Here is a 23,617-nt window from a genome sequence, read left to right as displayed (position 1 = left end):
GTCAGGCTTTATAAAGAAGAACCAAACAAGAAATCAACTGATCAGGCCTCCGCCCGCCACAGGAGTCGCTGGTGCATGGCTTCCAACTTTCGTCTCTCCCGAGCTCGTACGGGAGCGATGAGACAAGATAGTAATTACTAACAATTGGATACCACGAAATTGGGGAGAAAAGGGGGTAAACATTTTTAAAAAGAAAGAAAGAAATCAACTGCAACGAGTTAAAGACCAACGGATAACCTTTTTATTGAACATCTTCAAAACATTTCATTTTCCTCCGTTGACATCATCACTATCACCCTTCAGCACCATGGATGAGTAGCAGTTCCACAGGCTGAACAAGGACCTTCGCTAGTTCCACCTATAGAAATAAAGTGACTGGAGCAGTCATTCACACTTTTCCCAATCCCACTTTTCCCCACCATTCTAGTTCTACGGCTCCGTCCTCTGCATTCGTCTTCCTTTATTTGATGCCGCTGTTGCTCATGGTCTGAGCTTTGCATACTCCCTTGCCGGCGATCTCGAAGGGGGCTCCCTTGTAGTTGGCCACACACTGGCCGTCTGTCTTCAGGTCCGGCTGCACCGCCTCCCACACCTTCTTCTTGGGGTTCAGCTCCTTGTCTGGCTCACCTGGAAAACATAGGAGAGAAAAACACCTTGTATGGAGCAATGCAGTGGTATTATGCACTAGATTTTTTGAATATCTCATTGTGCATCGCTTGTATCTTTTTATGAATAAAATTGGAGTGGGAACGTGCCTCTTTCGTTTCAATGACATGACGTCTCTAGGGGCAACCACAGTAGATGACAACTCCAATGGCAACACTTTATCTGCCTTGCTAGCTTATCTGTAGCCTTGTGAAAGACCACTGGTTTGTGCTGCTGGAGTACTTCCTGGGCGTCGTGTCGATTTTGAAACGTAAACAAAGCTGAACCAGAAGTTTTACAGAAGCTTTTACTCTTTTAGCGCTAATTCAAAACGGATACAACAGCCATGTTTGTCGACAACTAATGGAGTTAGGGAGTTCTTCATTACCTCAGCATTGTGTTATTGGCAGTGTTTGGATATTACTTGGCATCTGTATGGATTCATAACTGGCACTTCACATTGGATTCATAATGTGCTTCTGTTGGGGTGTGATCTTTTCCTACTCATCATCACAAACATCCTGGAAGACGTGCAAATGTTTTTGTCGAATTTTCCCTCAGTCGCACACAAGTTGTGACGAGGCAGCGTTGACACCCTCTACAGTTTGAACAGGAACCCGGATGCTCATTTGGGCTGGTGAATGTGTGAGCAATTACTGTTATCTATCCACACTGACTTGGTGCTACTAGCTAGCACAGAAATGTCACTATAAAAATAGGGGTGCACAATTCTGGAAAGTTTAGCAAAGTTCATAGGAAAATCTCAAATTTTGCAAACAGTACAACTCCCTAAAATCTAGAGAAAAATCTGGAATCCTGGGGGACCAAAGCTGACGTCAAAATAAGAGAGAAGGAATGTCAAAAAGAGGGAATAATAGTCCATCATCCCTCAATGTCAACAACATCCTGTTTGGAAAAGCGTTGGCCATCACCGCCCCGGCTATGTTTTTTAACGACCCAGAGCAGTGTACAGAACAGCTAGAAACCGACGAGACCCCCTTAGCTCCCCCTCTTCCTCCTTCCTTCTCTCCTCTCATCCATTCCGTGTTCGTTCTCTGTGTGCGTAGGGTCGTAAAAAACACGTTTTTTTGGCCGCTGGGAATTGAATGACCGCCACAGCCCTAGTGGGATCGCTCGTTAAACAAACAGCTTTAGGAGGGGCCGTGAGAGGAGATGAAAGGAGAACCCAGGCTGATGTCAGCAGGCTCCAGTCCTGATGGAAACTCCCAGTTCAGGTACTGTTCCCTACCAACAACTGCGCGACTCAACTCCCTCCCAAAACGTTTTGTTTTGCCAGCCCCACAACCATATTTTTGTATTAGCTCCGGTACAAAAACAAATCTCAAATCAGTCACATTGATGGTGGTGGGTTGCCCGCTTCAAAGTCGGGTGAGGCATGAGGTTGGATATTCTATGACGTGGAAGGCTTATTCTGGGGGACCAAAGCTGACATCAAAATAAGAGAGGGAATGAAACTAAAACCAAGTCCATCATCCTTTATCCCTCACTGTAAACAACATCCCATTTGGAAAAGCGTTTACCATCACCGCCGCGGCTATGTTTTTTTAACGACCCAGAGGTGTGAAACAGAACCGACAAGACCGCCTTAGCACCCCTGCTCATCACCCCCGCCTCCCTCCATCCCCCTCTCCTCTCTGCCATCCTGTGGTCCCTCTGTGCGACCAACCTGAATGTGGCTCTAATTGACGTGCGTAGTCGGACAAAAATCCTTGTTTTACGAGGGGGATCCCTCGAGAGATGGAAGGAGAAGAGAAAGGAGAGAGGATAGGGAAGGAAAAGAGAAAGGAGCAGAATAGAAAGGAGAGGGGAGAGGAGAATAGAAAGGGGACGAGAGATGGAAGGAGAAGAGAGGAGGAGAGAGAAGATGAAAAGGTTGTCTGTGTGATGGACACTCCCTCGTCCATATTCTCCCTCTCTATCGCCACAGCCTCTCTATCTCAGGGAAACTCCCAGTTCAGTTATTGTTCCCTACCAACAACAGCACGACTCACAACCCCTCTCCTCACCCCTCCTCCACCCCCCCCCCCCCCAAAACGTTTTGTTTTGCCAGCCCCACAGCTAGATTTTCTTATTAGCTCCTGACATGAACAAATCTACAGTCACATTGATGGTGGTGGGTTTCCCCCTTCAACGCCAGGCGAGGCATGAGGTTGGACATTTTCTGACGTCCAGGCAGGCTCTCCTCTAGTTCGGGTTTCTGTTCATTTCCCAGGCATGACATTGAACATGGAGTATGGTTAAAAGGCACTGGGATAGTGGATCGTCACTCTGTTAAAGATGATGAGTCCCATAAGCTGTGTTTTGTTGGGTGATTTGGTATAAAGAGCTCTTTAATTCTCTGCATCTGAATCAAACCAGTCCAAGGTCCTTGAACAAGGCATTTAGTACTCTCCCGCCTCCTAAACTCCCTACCCCTGGTTGTGGATTCAGATTTATTAGGATCCCCATTAGCCGACACCAATGGAGGCAGCTAGTCTTACTGGGGTCCGACCATTCAAAAAATACAAAATACTTGACATTTAATTGTGGGATTGTGGGAAAAGAGGACCTGACTTACACTTTAGTCAGAGGGAGTTGATTCGTTTGTCTATTCCGTTAACAGTCACAGTCCATTTAGCTCCAGTCACTAAAGAGAACAGGGGAGTAAACGCTGCAACAGGAAAACTCTGTGGGGTCTTGAGAAGGCTTTGTGATTCCTCTCTTCAAAGATATGAAGGGGAAAAAAGCCTTTGTTACCCTTCGCAAGATGGCAAGAGGACAGTTGCTTCTTCACGTCATTTCATGTACAAATGTAAAGGCAATAATACCAACCATGTTATTATGCTCAGGGCAATGCATTCAGTCCTTTTCCCCTTGGGTCATCTGAAGTGGCTTGTTGGTAATAAATCATTCATGACTCGAGCACACTGGCTGTGTCCCATTCCACCAGATGCAGCTAAAGCTGACGTGGCGTTCCACCTTCGTACCACACTCATTGTGTGCTACTTTCATTTTAACCAGTGGAATGGCAAACATCAAGCCTTCAACTACTTTACCACATTTAATTCAGTTACCCACGTGACATGGCCTGGATTTGAACCAACTAGATGAACTAACCAATAATTGGTCTACAAACTACTTATACTGAACAAAAATATAAAAACTCACCATGCAACAATTTCAACTATTTTACTGAGTTAGAGTTCATATAAGGACATCAATCAATTGAAATAAATTCATTAGGCCCTAATTTATGGATTTTACAGCCATGGGAGGGCATAGGCCCACCCACTTGGGAGCCAGGCCCAGACCCAGCCAATCAGAATTAATTTCCCCCCATAAAAACGGCTTTATTACAGACAGAAAAACTCCTCAGTTCATCAGCTGTCAGGGTGGCTGGCCTCAGATGATCCTGCAGGTGAAGAAGCCAGATTTGGAGGTCCTGGGCTGGCGTGGTTACACATGGTCTGCGGTTGTGAGACTGGTTGGACATATTGCCAAATTTTCTAAAATGACGTTGGAGGTGGCTTATGGTAGAGAAATTAACATAAAATGCCCTGGCAACAGCTCTGGTGGACATTCATGCACTCAGAATGCCAATTGCTCACTCCTTCAAAACTTGAGAAATCTGTGGCATTGTGTTGTGTGACAAAACTGCACATTTTAGAGTTGCCTTTTATTGTCCCCAGCCTAAGGTGCACCTGTGTAATGATCAGGCTGTTTAATCAGCTTCTTGATATGCCACACCTGTCAGGTGGATGGATTATCTTGGCAAAGGACAACTGCGCACTAAAAGGGATGTAAACAAATTTGAGCACAAAATTGGAGCGAAATAAGCTTTTTGTACATATGGAACATTCTGAGATCTTTTATTTCAGCTCATGAAACATGGGACCATCACTTTACATGGTGCGTTTATATTTTTGTTCAGTTTATAAACCTTTGACAACCCCCCCTTTATAAAGATATATGTGAAGTGTTTGAGGTTAGGATACCCTGTGAAAGTGACGGCTACTTCCGCTTCACTTCCGTTTCCCATGCTTTTTTGAATGGCCGTTGCGATTCTATCATCAAATTCATGAAAACGCAGTCATTTAAGATAGATATAAAACATGATTTACTTCTACCAGATGCCCTTTATGAAGTTGTTGTGCTTGAAGACCATCATGCCACGTTTTTGCACATTGAAGATCATAAAAGAACAAGGCTGTGGGGGGGCAGTCACTTCCTGGTTACAGGTTATTAGCTTAGTCAAAAGCAGGTCTTGAGCTGTAGAGGGTACGATAAAGTAGCCTGGCTAAACCAGACTGAACACTGTGCTCCCCATTGAGTGCAGCATTCAGTCTAGTGTAACCAGGCTGATGAAGTAGACCCTAGAGGTCAGGGCCCATATCCACAAAGCCTCTCAGAAAAGAAGTGCTGATCGAGGACCTGTCCATACAATCTTCTTCATTATTATCTAAAAGGCAAAGGGATCCTAGATCAGCACTCCTACTCTGAGACTCTGTGGATATGGGCCAAGATGGTCAGGGGTGTTATAGTACCTGGGAAGCCCTGGAAGATGACTCTGTCCCCGGGCACGGCACCACTGGGAGGGTCTAGAATCTCCACCTTGTCTGGGGAGCTGGCACACATCACCATGGCCTGGGACACCACGCCTCTCATCTTAGCTGGCTTCAGGTTGCACAGCAGCACCGCCATGCGATTCTGCATCTGGGGGGGAGGAATCAGAGAAAGGGAAAAGGTTTACAACTATACTGAGATACAGAGACATTAAATACATATATTCAACATTCTTCTGACAGACAAGAGGACAAAGTATTGAAATAAAGAACACGTATTTTACTAGTAGAGAGAGATTAGGGAGCGCTGCTTTGATTCTGTACAAACCACACAGGGCATCTTACAGTGCGGTCTTCAGAATGAATGGCCTACTTTATGACTTGATTGATTGGTCTGAGAAGAGAAAACGGAGTAAAGAAAACACTGATTGGTGTGGTCTCCACTCTCAACCTCTTTGCAGTACTGTGGTTTTCAGAATCCTATTCACACAGTTCCCCCATGTCCAATCTTGTCATGTAAAATGACTGCCTTCGGCGGCATATGGTTTGCGTGTATGGTGTGCCTTATTTCAGAAACCAAGAAGAGCGAGGCGAAAAAAAGCCATTATTCTTTCATGTCTCTGGAGTGACCTTGGAGGTTTACCCAAACTCTGAGAAGGCCAGAAGCCATTTCCAACAAAAGAGAAGAGGATGGAGAGAATACAGTGTCATGGTGCGTGTCACAGCTAGGAAAATAATGAGGTCTTCATTTTGGAAACATCCTTTTAAAAAGTAAATGTTGACATAAATCTGCATACATTCCCCTCAGTGTGACACATTGTTTTGACAGCCTTCTTGCAGCAGCTTTTCTCCCTCAAGCGCCATTTTCTTAGCGGGGAAAGTGTGTGTGTGTGTGTGTGTGTGTATGTGTGTGAGGTATGTGACGGCAGTTTTGTAAATCGGTCGGATGTGCGGACTACAGAAGTAAAGTTTTGTGAGTGTATGTCACAGCTCTACTCTCACCCTGTGATTATGTCATTTTCTCAATTGAGGGGTTGACATTCAAATTCATGTAATGGCAATGAGGCCTGAAATCACTTGTCAAAGGTTAAAACTGAACACAATCCAAACACGCTAGAATTTGAGTTTCCAAAGTTTCCTTATTCTGGCCAACGTACAAGGGACAAACATGCCAGGGCTCTCAAATCAGCACGCTGCCAGTGGGCTCTCAAATCAGCACGCTGCCAGTGGGCCCTCAAATCAACAAGCTGCCAGGTGGCCCTCTACGTCGCTGCCAGTGGGCTCTCAAATCAACACGCTGCCAGGTGGCCCTCTACGTCGCTGCCAGTGGGCTCTCAAATCAACACGCTGCCAGGTGGCCCTCTACGTCGCTGCCAGTGGGCTCTCAAATCAACACGCTGCCAGGTGGCCCTCTACGTCGCTGCCAGTGGGCTCTCAAATCAACACGCTGCCAGGTGGCCCTCTACGTCGCTGCCAGTGGGCCCTCAAATCAACACGCTGCCAGGTGGCCCTCTACGTCGCTGCTAGTGGGCTCTCAAATCAACACGCTGCCAGTGGGCCCTCTACGTCGCTGCCAGTGGGCTCTCAAATCAACACGCTGCCAGGTGGCCCTCTACGTCGCTGCCAGTGGGCTCTCAAATCAACACGCTGCCAGTGGGCCCTCAAATCAACACGCTGCCAGGTGGCCCTCTACGTCGCTGCCAGTGGGCTCTCAAATCAACACGCTGCCAGGTGGCCCTCTACGTCGCTGCCAGTGGGCTCTCAAATCAACACGCTGCCAGGTGGCCCTCTACGTCGCTGCCAGTGGGCTCTCAAATCAACACGCTGCCAGTGGGCCCTCAAACGTCGCTGCCAGTGGGCCCTCAAACGTCGCTGCCAGTGGGCCCTCAAACGTCGCTGCCAGTGGGCCCTCAAACGTGGCTGCCAGTGAAAGTGTTTATCTTTTTACTCCTCATGTCGCTCGTCAAACTCCAGTATGTTCCTTGAAACAGGGAAGGCTCAATGTCTTGTATGCATGGTCTGTCGTCACGTTGACTCTCACACAATTAATGACTTGAAGAGAAAGGAAAATTAAGGATTCTGTTAACTGTGGGTTCTACTTGTCCAAATGCTGCTCGTCAAGCCCCGGTGTGGAAGGAAGAAGGCTGCTCGTCAAGCCCCGGTGTGGAAGGAAGAAGGCTGCTTGTCAAGTCCCCGGTGTGGAAGGAAGAAGGCTGCTCGTCAAGCCCCGGTGTGGAAGGAAGTAGGATGCTCGTCAAGCCCCGGTGTGGAAGGAAGAAGGTTGCTCGTCAAGCCCCGGTGTGGAAGGAAGAAGGCTGCTCGTCAAGCCCCGGTGTGGAAGGAAGAAGGCTGCTCGTCAAGCCTCGGTGTGGAAGGAAGAAGGTTGCTCGTCAAGCCCCGGTGTGGAAGGAAGAAGGTTGCTCGTCAAGCCCCGGTGTGGAAGGAAGAAGGCTGCTCGTCAAGCCCCGGTGTGGAAGGAAGAAGGCTGCTCGTCAAGCCTCGGTGTGGAAGGAAGAAGGTTGCTCGTCAAGCCCCGGTGTGGAAGGAAGAAGGCTGCTCGTCAAGCCCCGGTGTGGAAGGAAGAAGGCTGCTCGTCAAGCCCCGGTGTGGAAGGAAGAAGGCTGCTCGTCAAGCCCCGGTGTGGAAGGAAGAAGGCTGCTCGTCAAGCCCCGGTGTGGAAGGAAGAAGGCTGCTCGTCAAGCCCCGGTGTGGAAGGAAGAAGGCTGCTCGTCAAGCCCCGGTGTGGAAGGAAGAAGGCTGCTCGTCAAGCCCCCGGTGTGGAAGGAAGAAGGCTGCTCGTCAAGCCCCCGGTGTGGAAGGAAGAAGGCTGCTCGTCAAGCCCCAGTGTGGAAGGAAGAAGGCTGCTCGTCAAGCCCCGGTGTGGAAGGAAGAAGGCTGCTCGTCAAGCCCCGGTGTGGAAGCAAGAAGGCTGCTCGTCAAGCCCCGGTGTGGAAGGAAGAAGGCATTCTCTCTTTAAATGACCAAAATGAAATCTAGTCATTACAGGGCATGTGCTTGGACTGTGTTGGAGTCTCTGTGTAATTGACTACGGCTTTATGACAAATGTCTCAGTAAAAAAGGTTATTTAAGTGGTGAAGAAACACTTCCCAATTCAACAACCTTCAACTACAGAACGTACATTAAAATGCAATAAAAATGACTGTCAAACAAATGTAGGCCCTAGCTTAGTAATGTAGCAGAGAGCTACGCAACTACAAGTCTTACGATAAATGTATATAAAAATATAATAAAAAAACGTAATTCCCAATTACTCTTCTCATAGAAGCATAGATATATGACTCCGACAGTGTTTGGGTACAAAGAGTCCAACGTGCATGTGCTTTCATTTATAGGGATTATACATTGTCTATGTTAAGCAGGATGTACAAAGACTCACTATGTTTTGGAGATGAATCAAAAGAGGCAAACTGAGAAAATAGGTTTGATTGTAAAGAGCAACTGGGGACTTCTGCTAGGTGAATAAGACTGCAAACAAATTACTTTTGCGTCTCAGAGACAAATCGTAAATTCCGGGGCAATAACTAACTAATAACCAAGTCTGTGTGCAGAAACCTACGTCGTGGACATTAAAAAGCTACACGTGAACCCTGACACAGACTACATTGGAGTAGTTACTTTACATGGGCTATTAAACCCAGAACAAGACCCTGGCTAGCCAGAGTTATAGCACCCGTGTGCCCAATAAAAACAGCTCAATTTATTGTAGTGAAAATAAGGCAAAAAAAACCCACAGTAGTGTTAAAACAGCAATCTTTAAAACCAATGTTATTTGACTACCAAAAGCATGTAGAGAGCTTTGTAGTCTACTAGGTCAGCCTCCGAAGTCTTCCTGAATGACCGTTAAGCTCCCAGTACCTGTTTAGTACAGTAACAGTCTTACTCTGTATTGTCATGGACAGACTGGGTTCCAGACACACAAAACATTCCAAAGGGGCATTTGTCTGGTAACAACCCGATGAAATGGTCTGGTAACAACCCGATGAGATGGTCTGGTAACAACCCGATGAGCTGGTCTGGTAACAACCCGATGAGATGGTCTGGTAACAACCCGATGAGATGGTCTGGTAACAACCCGATGAGACGGTCTGGTAACAACCCGATGAGACGGACTGGTAACAACCCGATGAGATGGACTGGTAACAACCGGATGAGTTGTCTGACTGACACAGGCCTTGTGTGAACACTTGACATTATGAGGCTCTTTGGCTGCATTTAGACAGGTAACCCAATTGACCAAACAGATCTTTTCACATCGGATCTTATTCAGAGCTGATCTGATTTTTCAGAGCGGATCTGACATTTGGTTGGGCAGTAGCCGGTGTTAGACTGTGTTGGTACTCGGCTGTGCATTCCAGTACCTGATCTATGGGTATGTGCTTGACCAGCCCGCTGACCACCGTCCTGGGGGCTGCCTCTCCCACGTCCACCTGCTCCACATAGAGTGAGTCGGCGTCCGGGTGCTTCTCGGCCGTGACGATGCGTCCCACCCTCATGTCCAGACGCGACACGTCCACCTTAGCCTCCTCCTGGGGGGCCGCAGGCTTCTTCTCTCCCTTCTCTGTGATAGGACACACAGAGAGGAAAGGGTTAAACCACGCACACACACACACACACACTATGAACTTGTAGTTAAGTCAGTAGTAAAGTAGCTCTTGACAAAGCTATGGTCCTCTGTAGCTGTGTGACTGTGGTCCTCTGTCGCTCAGTTGGTAGAGCACGGTGCTTGCTACGCCAGGATAGTGGGTCTGTTTCCCAGGACCAACCCGTACGTAAAATGTATGCAAGCATGACTAATTTGCTTCGGATAAAGGCGTCTGTTCAAATGGTATATATTATATAAGCTACAATACAGGCTCTGCCACAGCAGGTATAGTATTCTGGACTGGGTTCAAGGATGGCATACTGACTCCCTGCCTTTATTACATTAAAGGTCCAGCAGAGAATATATTTTTTCCAGGCATCTAATGCAAGACTTCTTTGAGATTATGTTCAGCCCACTGCTATGGCAGTGTTCCCCGGGGACTCATTAGGATCCATTTGAACCTAGTCTGTGTGGAAACTATGCTGAGTGGTTCAGCCATCTTGACTGTTCTGATCCAATTTACCCCAAAGTGAAAACAAATCTGCGACGCATTTTTGACTGATCACCGCAGGCGTTAAATAATAGTACATTTACTTTCCACAACTCACCAGAATTCTGAGGAGACTTAAAGCAAATACCAATATCAATACCCACTGTTAAAACATAGTCCCCGACACGCTCTGCATGGATACTAGGGTGTTGTAGCGTGCCAGACGCTTCCAATGATATGGGGTGGATAGTATGAAGTGGTCTCGTCTCCTAGTCTCATCTCCTTCATTTCTTTCCTAGATGGTGAGAACCTTCCAGTTGGGAGCTCGACTCCCCTATTGCTCAAACCAACAACCTACTGGTCCGCTTCTCTAACCTCTGGGCTACCTACTTAAAAACGTATGCAATGTTACGAAAACAGCGTATTGATGTGTGACATCATCCGCTTGGCCCCTGAGCAGCAGTGCACCACACCGCGGGCCGGCTGATTTATTTGATTGACAGGCGTTGATTGTTTAGAAGAGGTGCGAACACAGTCACATCAAAGCCTTTGTGTGGAAACGAGGATATCCACACGTACTAAAACAAATCAATCCACAACAGTGGAGATAAAAAACCAAACACTATCAGATATTTACTGCTCTGTTTTCCATTGACATCTGGCAGTCAGAAAAGCCAGATACAAACCGGTTCAGTCTACATCACAAAGCATTCTCTTCTTCTCTGAATTAGAACCTTGGAAATAATCTGGGGAAGATCATTCCCAATTTGTTGCTGTGACAGTTAATTAGTCCAGATGAGTTTGACGTCTGTGTGGAACGAGGCTTCGACTGATTTATTGTAAATAGAATATAATTTGAACAATAAACCCAAAAAAGTTCAAAAGAATAAAAACCCAACACTGCTGCATTTCAATCATTTAGCTGGAAACACGTTTTTAGATCTAATATCGACACTGAGGAAATGAACCGCATGTTATATTATACTGCATTAGAGCGTCTCTGGTTTAGCCCTGGGGAGGATCTCTGGTTTAGCCCTGGGGAGGATCTCTGGTTTAGCCCTGGGGAGGATCTCTGGTTTAGCCCTGGGGAGGATCTCTGGTTTAGCCCTGGGGAGGATCTCTGGTTTAGCCCTGGGGAGGATCTCTGGTTTAGCCCTGGGGAGGATCTCTGGTTTAGCCCTGGGGAGGATCTCTGGTTTAGCCCTGGGGAGGATGTGCAAAGCCTCAAGATGAATGGCATCGACAAAATATAAACATCCAAACCGGAATTCTGCCTGTCTCTCATTACAGCGTTGACACTTCTGCTAAGACTATTCTCTCATCACTGAAACAAGTTAATACATTGTTTTATTTTTTATTAAAATCATTAAGGTTAAAAATCTACTTTGGGATAAATCACAGAAAGGTTTCGGAGAAAGATCATTTGTTTTGGGAAAAGGCCCGTCTGTAATGTTGGAAATTGAAACGTTAGGCCAAAGTTTGAAACGGATCCCCTTTATTTGCAGATTCCCCTTGCGCCTTTCGTCCATTATCGCCAGATAGTAGAAATGCAGATGGAGAATACCTGCCTGGGAAATCACAAATGGCCATTAAAGTACAGACAGATCACTGCATCCAGCCAGGCATTGATGGAAACTCTGGATCTAAGACAAGGGCTTGTGTTCCAAATGGAAAGAAATGTCAGAGAAGTGCAGACAAAAACCATCCCAAAGCTAAATCATGGAGCACTTCAACTCAAATTGTCATTGAAGAGGCGCTTAGGCCTACTTCAATTTTTGCTGACAAATTGAAAAACCCCAAATATGACATATTTCACTTTAGTGTGGTGGAACGTTGAGGGGTTTGACAATTATGAGTGTGTGAAATCCCAGATGTGGAAGGGCCCTGCAATTTCAACAACAAGTCACTTCTTGCTTTGCTTTACCCCTTTTCTCTGGTTTATTCTTCTTGCCCTCGCTGTTTTTGGGAGGGGGGCTGGCAGTGGCAACAGGAGAGGTGGAGGACTTTGCTGGGGACGAGGGCTGAGGAGGTGTGGACTTGGAGGCACACTGGACACTCGAGTCTCCTGCTGTTGGCATGGCCACCTCCCTCACTGCAGAAGGAAAAAAACAGAGAGACGATTCATTTAACACTTTTATCCAAAAGAGACTTAGGGCTCGATTCCGTCTGTAAAGCTGAAGCATTACAGATTTTGAAATACAAACTTAAAAGGTAATTTCCGATTGAGCCGACATAAGCAGCGTTTACCATGAATGCAGTCTCCGCTAAAATAGGAACATTGCCTTTAAATTTCAATCCCGCTGTGAAGCCGAATTTCCACGACGCAAATTGAATAGAGCCCTTAAACTCTGGTCTAATAGTCACACTAGCATACAATATTGGACAGATGCTAAGTGGTATGCTAGTATGGATATTGGAATGTTGCCTTACAGTTGACAGTGATACATGAATTAAGTACATCTGGCCCATGCGGGAATTGAACCCAGAACCCTGGGGTTGCCGGCACTATGCTCTAACTAACCCACTGAGCCATGAGTGAGGATATTCAACTCCAGTGACAGCAGTACTGCTGGTTTTATTTTGATGCTACTGGTTAGAATCCAGGGGACTGGTTTGTAACGTGGAGATCAGAGGCTGATTATAAGGGAAGGATAAAAACCAGCAGAACTGGAGTTGAACGCTCCTCTGCATTACCGTTCAGATAGGCTGTACGATACTGTAGCAAGTTCCAATACACAATATATCTACAGGTTGGCTATTTTGCTTTTGAACCCAGAGGCATTAACATCCTTTTTCACACTACTGAGCCAAACCATACTGAGCTGGCCTGGCTATGCATCCACCATAGTTGCTGGAATCGTTCAGGAAATAATAAAATATCCGAACCAGGGCAGTATGGTTTGGGTGGGTACGATAGTACGAAAGGGGTATAACGAAGCCATCCACCCTGACAGATGGTACTTTGAATTGAGAATGGCGGCGAGGGATCGTTGGATATGAAGGCTCTTCATTGAGTTGTACTTGGCCTAATTAGTTTCAGCAACATAATTCTGCTTAATGATAGAGAAAACCTTATTTGTAGACCCAATGGGAGGAAAGACCAGCCTCCTAAAGCTTGTTTTGATTGGAAAATGACAGCATCCATGGCAATTCGGAAAACAAGAAAATGTAGTTTTAAATCTCCTCAATCAATCCCCAGATTGTTTTTGGGTGGGGAACCCATCATCTCAGGTTGAAGTTTGGATGTAAAGTCATACTGTATCCACGTTTTAACTCTAATGTTGAGAGCTGAGGTTCAGAACTTAAACGGTTTACCTTTAAAACAACATGGTGATTAACCTTTTAAAAATGCTGTCGTTCTCTGTTGCTCAAAACGCCCAGACACCCATGAAGGTCTTCACTTTATGTCAGTCAGTCATCTCCATAACAAAACTGGGATTTAGCTTATTTTACAGCATCACAGAGCCCCATTGAAACAAACACCAAAAATAAACAGCGGAATTGGATACGTGGAAAAACGTAACATAATCCTGCAGTCCTTTTTGCACACATTCCTGAGCGCTCCAAAACCAACATGTAGAGATAGCCTTTTGATGAGGGCTGCCTATTTGTACGAATCCTCTGGTTTCTTACCACCTAGTTCTCCTCTCTGGAAGCCATTACTGACATGTTAATGATCAGAGACTGTTTGCCCTTGTATGTTAATGCATGACAGAGGCGCGATATCACAACAGGGTTGTAGTACGCCGCCAGTCACGCAGACGGCATGCCGTTTGATTTTGGCAGTTGGGGGGGGGGTTGCCTAGTACCCCCCATCATGGCTCTAACGATGGACATACTTGGGCACTTGAGTTCAATTATTTGTTTGAACTTTGATAGTTAAAAAAAAAAAGGTCTGGTTGTAATATTAGAATGAGACGAGAAGGCATTTTATTAAGATCTAGGACTGTTACTAATACAGCTAAACAAACAATGTGTCGCTAATGACTTGCCTCAGACACCGTCAACCACTCAAGTGTGAGAACTTTACCCTACAGCTAGCTATAGCTATGTGGTTGATAACATCAAGGCCGTACCAAAGGAATGGCGTCTGTTCTTTGAAGAACGAGGTTCCCCCCCAGGAAAAATTAAGTTCCTCTCAATCGCAGTCTGAACAGCATCAGTATTTCATCTCAGAGGAGGTCTTAGCAGAAGTTAAACAGGATGTGACAGAGGATGGAACACTGTCACCAACAAACTACGTACCTCCTCTGCTCTTCTCCTTCTCCAGCAGTGTTTGCTTCAGTTGCTCGATGTCCCTCTTCAGCTTGGTGTTCTCCACCATCAGTTTCTTCTCTTCTCTGACGGTGGCCTGCACCTCTATGTTCAGACAGAAAGCTCCTGTCAGACTTTTATAGGGCCAAACATGTATCATTTCGTTTTAGCCTACAGCTTCTTTCCCTCCCCAACTTTGGCTTTAAACCGTTTCTCCAGCTAGGCTACTTCGCCCTGAGAATGTGAACTCATGTAGAGTTGAGGTCAAACTCAAAAAATGATTGTCTTTTTAGAAGGAATTTCAACGACTTGAGGAATACATTTGACCCCATACTCTGCTTGAGATTGAGTGTACACATGCTTCTCTATTAGAGGTCGACCGATTATGATTTTTCAACGCCGATACCGATTATTGGAGGACCAAAAAAAGCCGATACCGATTAAAATCGGCCGATTTGTATTTATTTATTTGTAATAATGACAGTTACAACAATACTGAATGAACACTTATTTTAACTTAATATAATACATCAATAAAATCAATTTAGCCTCAAATAAATAATGAAACATGTTTAATTTGGTTTAAATAATGCAAGAAAGTAAAAGTGCAATATGTGCCATGTAAGAAAGCTAAGTTCCTTGCTCAGAACATGAGAACATATGAAAGCTGGTGGTTCCTTTTAACATGAGTCTTCAATATTCCCAGGTAAGAAGTTTTAGGTTGTAGTTATTATAGGACTATTTCTCTCTATACCATTTGTATTTCATTAACCTTTGACTATTGGATGTTCTTATAGGCACTTTAGTATTGCCAGTGTAACAGTATAGCTTCCGTCCCTCTCCTCGCTCCTACCTGGGCTCGAACTAGGAACACATCGACAACAGCCACCCTCGAAGCAGCGTTACCCATGCAGAGCAAGGGGAACAACCACTCAGTCACAGAGCGAGTGACGTTTGAAACGCTATTAGCGCGCATCCCACTAACTAGCTATCCATTTCACATTGGTTACACCAGCCTAATCTCGGGAGTTGATAGGCTTGAAGTCATAAACAGCAGAGCTGCTGGCAAAACGCACGAAAGTGCTGTTTGAATGAATGCTTGCGAGCCTGCTGCTGCCTACCATCGCTCAGTCAGAGTGCTCTATCAAATCATATACTTAGTTACAACATAACAACACACAGAAATACGAGCCTTAGGTCATTAATATGGTCGAATCCGGAAACTATCATCTCGAAAACAAGACGTTTATTCTTTCAGTGAAATACGGAACCGTTCTGTATTTTATCTAACGGGTGGCATCCATAAGTCTAAATATTCCTGTTATATTGCACAACCTTCAATGTTATGTCATAATTACGTAAAAATTCTGGCAAATTAGGCAGCCCAAACTGTTGCATATACACTGACTCTGCGGGCAATGAACGCAAGAGAAGTGACACAATTTAACCTGGTTAATATTGCCTGCTAACCTGGATTTATTTTAGCTAAATATGCAGGTCTAAAAATATAGACTTCTGTGTATTGATTTTAAGAAAGGCATTGATGTTTATGGTTAGGTACACATTGGAGCAACAATACACACCGCATCAATTATATGCAATGCAGGACACGCTAGATAAACTAGTAATAACATCAACCATGTGTAGTTAACTAGTGATTATGATTGATTGATTAATTGTTTTTTATAAGATAAGTTTAATGCTACCTAGCAACATACCTTGGCTTCTACTGCATTTGCGTAACAGGCAGGCTCCTCGTGGAGTGCAATGTAATCAGGTGGTTAGAGCATTGGACTAGTTAACTGTAAGGTTACAAGATTGAATCCCCTGAGCTGACAAGGTAAAAATCTGTCGTTCTGCCATCATTGAAAATAAGAATGTGTTCTTAACTGACTTGCCTAGTTAAATAAATATTAAATAAAATGTGTAAAAAAATTAAAATAAAACAATCGGCCAAATCGGTGTCCAAAAATACCGGTTTCCGATTGTTACGAAAACTTGAAATCGGCCCTAATTAAATCGGCCATAATCGGTCAACCTCTAATCTCTACGTTTGCTTGTGTCTGTGTGTGTGTGTGTGTCTCTGTGTGTGTGCACACTTTTGGTGTCTCTTACTGGCTTTCTCCTTGAGCAGCTGGACCTGCTGTTTGAGGTAGTCTATGATGTGGTCGGCCTCGGCTGCCCGCTGTTCCAGCCTCATCACGGAGGGAGTGTGACCCGACATCTTGACCAGGGGTAGGGAGCGTGTTACTAGGAACCTAGAACCAGAAAACAAAACCTACCAGTGAGAAAGAACCACAGGTATTTACAGTACAAGACAAACTTGAAAGAGAGACATTCTGGAATTTGGGAAAGCAACCCCAACACAAGGCACAATGAGAAATAGAGAATGAGAAATATAATTGTGGCAATCCACCTATCACTTAAATGGAAAAGTATGTTGTAAGAATTATATTTCTGTGCTACAGTACAGCACAGCCATTTAAAACATGAGGGAAGTAATATATACGCTCATATCATCAGGGAACCTGGGAAGTTGGAAGCATCCCAAAGACAAGACAACCACAAGAGAATCCTGGGTTGCTGCTACAGCACACAGGCATGTTAGCTCATAATAATAGAGCATGTGGGACATCTGCCTGGCATATTCAAGAGGCTGGCTTCCTTCCACAAGCAATGCAGAGATAATCAAATCTAATTTTATTTGTCACATGCGCCGAATACAACAAGTGTAGACTTTATTGTGGAATGCTTACTAATGAGCCCTTTCCAACAATGCAGTTCCAAAGTAGGAAAATTAACAAATGGATAAAAAGAAAGTAGTAACACAATAAAATAATGAGGAGATGCGCGCACACACACACACAGACAGAGTACCGGTACCGAGTAGTTGGGGTGATTGATTGAGGTAATATGTACATGTAGGTTTAGTTAGGGGATTGATTGAGGTAATTTGTACATGTAGGTTTGGTTAGGGGATTGATTGAGGTAATATGTACATGTAGGTTTGGTTAGGGGATTGATTGAAGTACAATGTACATGTAGGTAGAAGGGGAAAAGCTGAAAGATAATAATCAGGGGATAAAATGTTGATAGCCATAAAAATAAGTCAATAAATTAGCTTATCCCTTCTTTTCCCCCTCCCTCGATCATTCCCCCTCTCTGGCAATTTGGAAGGAGGGAGCTGTTTCTTCTCAGTGCAGAGTCTGGAAACCTAAAAATTGTCTCGACAAGCTCCAGGTCAACTCGGTCAAACCGAATTATTCAATGACACAGCAAAAAAGCTAAACCATATGACAATAAATGAAATAAACAGTTTTTTATTTTTACATTAATTTTTTCTCTCTCTTTTTGTTGTTTGCTCAGTTTTTTCCCTTTACAGGCAGAAATGGGAAAATCACATTGTAGACATCATCGGCGACGTGTGTGTTTGGTTTTAGGGATACTTTTAAAGTTCAAAAGGGATCAAACAACAGCCTCGTGCCACTCAACCAGCTGGACGAGGGCTTTTAGGGCTTTTCTTGTAATGTGTAATGTGCCTTGGACATGTACAGGCTTTGGCAATCCTCTCCCATTGACAAAGGAAAGGAAAAGAGAGGGATTTTTACAAGGGCTCAGGCGAAAAGGGAGGAGAAGAAAACGTCCAACACATAGGCCTAGTACAGGGTGGCGCTGGGAAACAACAGCTGGAGCGAGATGAAAACAAAACAGTCAGGGATGAGGAAATTAGAAACACAAAAAGAGCTGGAGTTGATAATATAGGGGATCAAAGAAGTTTGTTTGCTCGAAGGCTCGGAATCGATTTAACTGGGCTCTGTGGTGGAAGATTTTATGAGCGCCACTATAGGGCTGTTTTGTAGAACTCCTGAAAATGAGCCCCGGGGCTGGGGCGGTGGGGCCTTGCCGAGCCACCTCTGACAGCATCCCAGGCCTGGCCTCCAGGCAGAAAAAAGGAGTCCCCCAGGGGTCAGTATCCCTACCGTGGACATTGGACAACACTGCAGAGCAGATAGCTTAACAGAGGAGTTGATCATAACTGGCTCTGGATGTCATTCAATTCACAAGGCAGCACAAGGTTGGAACTAAAACTGCTTTGAAAGTAATGTTCCATCTCATTGTTTTTTCTGCACCGAGCAAATTTCAGGCCTGCGGAGCGAAAATGTTAACGTTGCGTTATGTGAAACTTCCAACACGCGTTTACTGTGAACACTGAGGTGGTACCCACTTTAAGTTACAGTTTTAGCAGTCCGAGGTGAGCTGCACGCGGGCACATTGGTTGAGAGGATAAAACATAACAATCATCACTTCCAACTCAAAGTCTATACAAGTCTAGACCTGGCTCCAAAACCACTTCTACTCTGCAACTGAAACATTGAACACTCCACGAACTTTGGTTGTTAGGACACCAGTATGGCGATACTCAGCGATATCATGGCGAAGAAACAGAAGATGAAGCGGATTGAATTTCCTGTGGAAAACAGTCCTAATGTTGGAAACAAGCAGCTTGATGTTGTCACCCAGAATCATGTTTCTTTTCCAGCCTGGAGCACACCATATTTGACATACAGTAGTTTTTTTTAATTAAAGGACCACAGAGTAAGTCTGCTTTGTGTTTTCCTTGTTGCCATGGAGAATCAAGTATCACTACCAGTAATAGTGTCACTAGCAGTAATATCCTAGTATTGGGAGAGTGGGATGGAGAGTGAAACCAAAGAGGACTAGGGGAGATTGGTACTCACGTGACAGACAGATAGCAGCTGTCAAATCATATCCCTTTCCCGTCGGCATCTACTATATGACTGGTGTCCTATTAATATCATATAAAATGTTATTTGTCACATGCTTTGTAAACAGGTGAAGACTAACAGCGAAATGCTTACTTACTTCCTTCCCAACAATGTAGAGAAAAAAAATAGAAATAATAACACAAGGAATAAATATACAATGAGAAATGATAACTTGGCTATATACACAGGGTACCAGTACCCGAGACGATGTGCAGGGGTACGAGGTAGTTGAGGTAGATATGTACATATAGGTAGGGATAAAGTAACTAGGCAACAAGATAATAAACAGTAACAGCAGCATATGTGATGAATCAGAAAGGGTCAATGCAGATAGTTAAATAGTTTACGAACTGGACTAACTATGGACTAACTATTTAGAAGTTGTATGGCTTGAGGGTAGAACCTGTTCCAGGTCATGTTGGTCCCAGACTTGGTGCATCGCTACCGCTTTCCGTGCAGTTTCAGAGAGAACAGTCTATGTAGGCATTTGAATGTCAAGGAGCAACAACCAATCTATACTAGTCAAATAGCCAACGCTCGGGAGTCTTGACTAACTTAACATCAGAAGACAGAATGATGAATAACGTATTGGTCAGCTGGTGGCCAATATAATATAGCCTAGTCTGATATTAAACAATACCTTGTTCCAGATTCTCTATGGGAAGGTCTAAGAGACGACATGCCAAAGAAATGCTTGACTCATCCCGAAAGTTTGTTTTTCTTTTCACCTCATTTAGGGGAACATGGACAACACAACGGACACAAGACCATCTTCAAGGAATAACCCAGGCGTTGGATGATTGGCATTGTACAAGTAGAAGCTAGCTCTGTTTTCCCAGTTGGGTGATAGAACTAGCTCCTACTTGTACTAGGCCTGTTTTCCCAGTTGGCTGATAGAACTAGCTCCTACTTGTACTAGCTCTGTTTTCCCAGTTGGGTGATAGAACTAGCTCCTACTTGTACTAGGCCTGTTTTCCCAGTTGGCTGATAGAACCTGCTCCTACTTGTACTAGGCCTGTTTTCCCAGTTGGCTGATAGAACCTGCTCCTACTTGTACTAGGCCTGTTTTCCCAGTTGGCTGATAGAACCTGCTCCTACTTGTACTAGGCCTGTTTTCCCAGTTGGCTGATAGTGAGAAAAGCATAATAAGCAAGAGACCTCAGAGTATGTGTACCCTTTCATCTGTCTTTGGGGAACAGTGACAACAGAAGTACTAAGGCATTGTGTGGCGGTAGAAGTAAGCCTAGGTCCTCCTCTGTTTTCCTTCCTTCACCTCCCATCCCGGTTTGGTGGCGGTGAACACCCATCAGGGCATGACCTAGTGTACCAGCCTCACTTAATTAAGGGTGCGTTTGTAAATTCACTCTGGAGCGGCAGAGAGAGCCTGGACGGTCGTAAATTCAGAGTGTTGTCAGATTGTCCGTTGGTAAATTTGTCATTATCAAGTGCTCAAGACACTCGAACCAGAGCGCTCGCATTTCAGAGCAGAGCGTCCAGAGTGAATTTACAAACGCACCCGTTAGTCTCCACTGTGAGGGGTGTGTGTAGATGAGATGAAACACCAGGCTGTCTGCGAGGCAATGAGAACAGTGTGGACCACAGCAGGCCAGCAGAGATCTGAACACTTTAAAAGGGACCAAGGCTTTTCTTATGAGGACACACATCAAGTGCATCTTTCAACTGCGGCTTGGCCTTTCCATCACTCTCTCACTGGCTGGCTTTCTTGCGGTCATAATGTCATCACTCAATAGGCATTGGCTTTGAAAGACATGGATGGGGTCAAAAGAGTCAGTCACAGCACCAGTTGGTTGTGTTGCCCAATAGGCATAGTATAACCCGTCACTTACTGAATGGGAGCTGGATTTTTAGCAAGAACACAACCAATAGGTTTATTGTTTGTCCAAAGTGTTTTGGGCATTTCAAGTCCATTGATGTACCTGATGTGTCAATCTAAGTAACATAAGAAAAAAAAATGTAAAGCCCCATCAAAGTCTGTCAGTTTAAGTTAGAGCTATCAGGGGGGGCGTCTCAATCCACCGCATCCGTTCATGTCGGCCTTCCACATCTGCGGTGGAAGGTGGCAGACCTACAGCAGTGTTTGTCACAAACCTTATTCCTTACCATTTATTTTCTTGACTTGATTTTTTTGTGTTATGCAATGTGTTTCTATGGGCTATTGTAGTAAAGTTCAAATTCAATATTTATCAGATAATTTTAAATATTTTTCCAGATACCTAAAGGGGTCCTAAAATTAAAAATCAAACAGCTGAATGAAACATGGTATGACCTTCTTAAAACAATTCCATGTTAGCTTATTACAACAGCTTAGACTTTAATGGAAATAATTGATGCACTGCATGGTCTACTTCTGGGACTGATATTCACATATATAATGATGGGTGCACTTGCAGTAAAATGTTTCTAACTGCTCTCTGAACAGATCAATCACTTGATAGATTAGAATGATTTGGGACAATAATGGGGTTGTTTTTGACAGAAACCAGTGCTTTGCATGACATTCTCCAATTGTTTTAATGTTGTGGTTCTGGCCAAGACAGTTCTGGCTGGGACTAGGGACATTCTTGTTACTTACATGCCTTCACAGCCTCTACTGTACTTTGACACTTGGTGAGCATTTTTTTGTAACTAGGTAGTTCTGTTCATTTATGTTTGAAAAGACAGTTGCTGACAAGGCTACCTAGCTTTGGGACACAACATCGGGAGTCTGTATTGGGGTGTGTTCATTAAATTCACTCTGAAGTGCCAGAATGTGCTCTGTGCGTTTGTAAATTCCGATTGCCCATACGTAAATTCAGAGCGTTTCACTCTCGGGGCGTTCAGATCGCACATAGGACGCTCTGGCCGAGGAGTAGGGTTGATCTGACCGTAACTGATGTTGGTGAACGTAAGGAAAACTACTGGGGAATATCCATCGAATATCCAACTATAGCCGGCTTTCCTGTCAACAAAAACACATGTATAATCTCTAGGAACTCTACTTACCAGACGTAAAGTGAAATGTGTCCCTCGCTATCAAATGTACATTTGAGTCCAACTTTTGCCCAAATCGCAACATATTCCTGCTGTGTAAGACGTCTCGCATGAAGTACGTGGTCTAATGGCAGCCCGCTGTCAAACTTCACAAGAATTTGGTGTGATTTTGACAACAAAAAAATATTCTGACATGTATTTCATAGCAAGGGCACCATTTCACTTTATGTCTGGTAAATGAAGTTCCTAGAAAGTATACATATGCTTTTTTTGACAGGAAACGTGTGCACATGCCGGCTAACGTTAGTTATATAGTTGTATCTGTGGTGAAATAACAGTATTGACGTTAGCTAGCTCAGTTTAGCAATATGGGTTGCATCGTTCTAACTCTAAAATACCAAGAATTCAGAAATAACTGGCTGATTTGAAAAATATACTAAAGATCAGAAATAAACATGCATTCAACTTACATCAAACTGTGACCGCCTGCCTGTGACCGACACGTTTCGAATACCCACAGCTGTTCGAGAAAAGACCCACGTAGCCCCATGCGCAGTGTCACTGGTCTGCACACCATCTGGCTAGCTCGGGCCTTCTAACATGCAATCTCTATCCATATGATTAGAAATGTGATATATGCGCCGCAGTTGCACAGTTTATATCATGAGGATTTTTTGGGATAACTTGCTATTGCCTGCGTAACCAGTAAATGTATACATTATTTCACATTCAGAAGCAATTAGTAAATTACATTTCGAGCTAATACAAAATAAAAACATAGCAAGAATCGTACTACGAATGTTTGGTTATTTTTGTAAAAACATTGTTTATGAGATTTGATCAGGCATAGAAAATAAAGACATGCAGATAAAGTAAGATACCTGCTATATCCTTTGGTTTGTCAAAATTAACACTAAGCAATAGATACATGTAACCAAAAGCTACTAACACCGGTAGATTGCTAAACAAGGTCGCAATGTTTACAAATCATTTTGACAAGCTGAGCTTCGTCGCTGAAAATTGACGTAATCGGTCACGTTATCTCTCAGCCGCTCACAGCATCCCGTGAAAGAGAAGATTATGCAAAATAAAATACAAATAAAATCTACGGTCAGAATTTTTGGGATATGAGGACAGACGTTCACTAAACGTAAGTGTTCATTCAAAAATCGAAAAGTTGTTGCTGTTTTATTCATTCAAAGTTTTCAGCATACTGCGTCCCTTATTGTACAAGCTAACTGCAGCACTGTCGATAGTTTTCGATTTAGTTAGCTGCCTGTATCCA

The 23,617-nt window shown here is 44.3% G+C and overlaps 2 protein-coding genes across 3 annotated transcripts in view; one reads left to right on the top strand and one right to left on the bottom strand.

Moving 5' to 3' along the window:
* Positions 1–218: 218 nt before the first annotated feature.
* LOC110534563 (aminoacyl tRNA synthase complex-interacting multifunctional protein 1) lies at positions 219–23,375 on the bottom strand. 2 transcript variants are annotated; one of them, XM_090210260.1, is made up of 8 exons: positions 23,214–23,375; positions 22,803–22,941; positions 16,670–16,812; positions 14,546–14,659; positions 12,225–12,392; positions 9,587–9,786; positions 5,190–5,358; positions 219–627 (listed from the first exon to the last, which is right to left on the bottom strand). In XM_090210260.1, exons 2-8 carry the CDS (start codon positions 22,907–22,909, stop codon positions 461–463), a joined length of 1,068 nt encoding a protein of 355 aa, XP_090066386.1. In that variant the 5' UTR covers positions 22,910–22,941; positions 23,214–23,375; the 3' UTR covers positions 219–460. The 2 variants fall into 2 exon arrangements, with proteins under 2 accessions (XP_090066386.1, XP_090066387.1); XM_090210261.1 differs by lacking the exon at positions 22,803–22,941 and having other exon boundaries at positions 23,214–23,363.
* LOC110514596 (TBC domain-containing protein kinase-like protein) overlaps positions 23,339–23,617 on the top strand; it is a 63,279-nt gene continuing 63,000 nt past the window's right edge. Inside the window, exon 1 of the mRNA XM_090210241.1 lies at positions 23,339–23,482. The gene's annotated coding sequence lies outside the window, so the exon portion shown is untranslated. The remainder of the gene's footprint in view (positions 23,483–23,617) is intronic.

The sequence above is a fragment of the Oncorhynchus mykiss genome, chromosome 19, assembly GCF_057628025.1.
Source record: "Oncorhynchus mykiss isolate SJ-2025 chromosome 19, ASM5762802v1, whole genome shotgun sequence".
NCBI lineage: Eukaryota > Metazoa > Chordata > Actinopteri > Salmoniformes > Salmonidae > Oncorhynchus > Oncorhynchus mykiss.
Note: the sequence above shows the minus strand (reverse complement) of the source record. Positions and strands in the feature narration are given on the sequence as shown.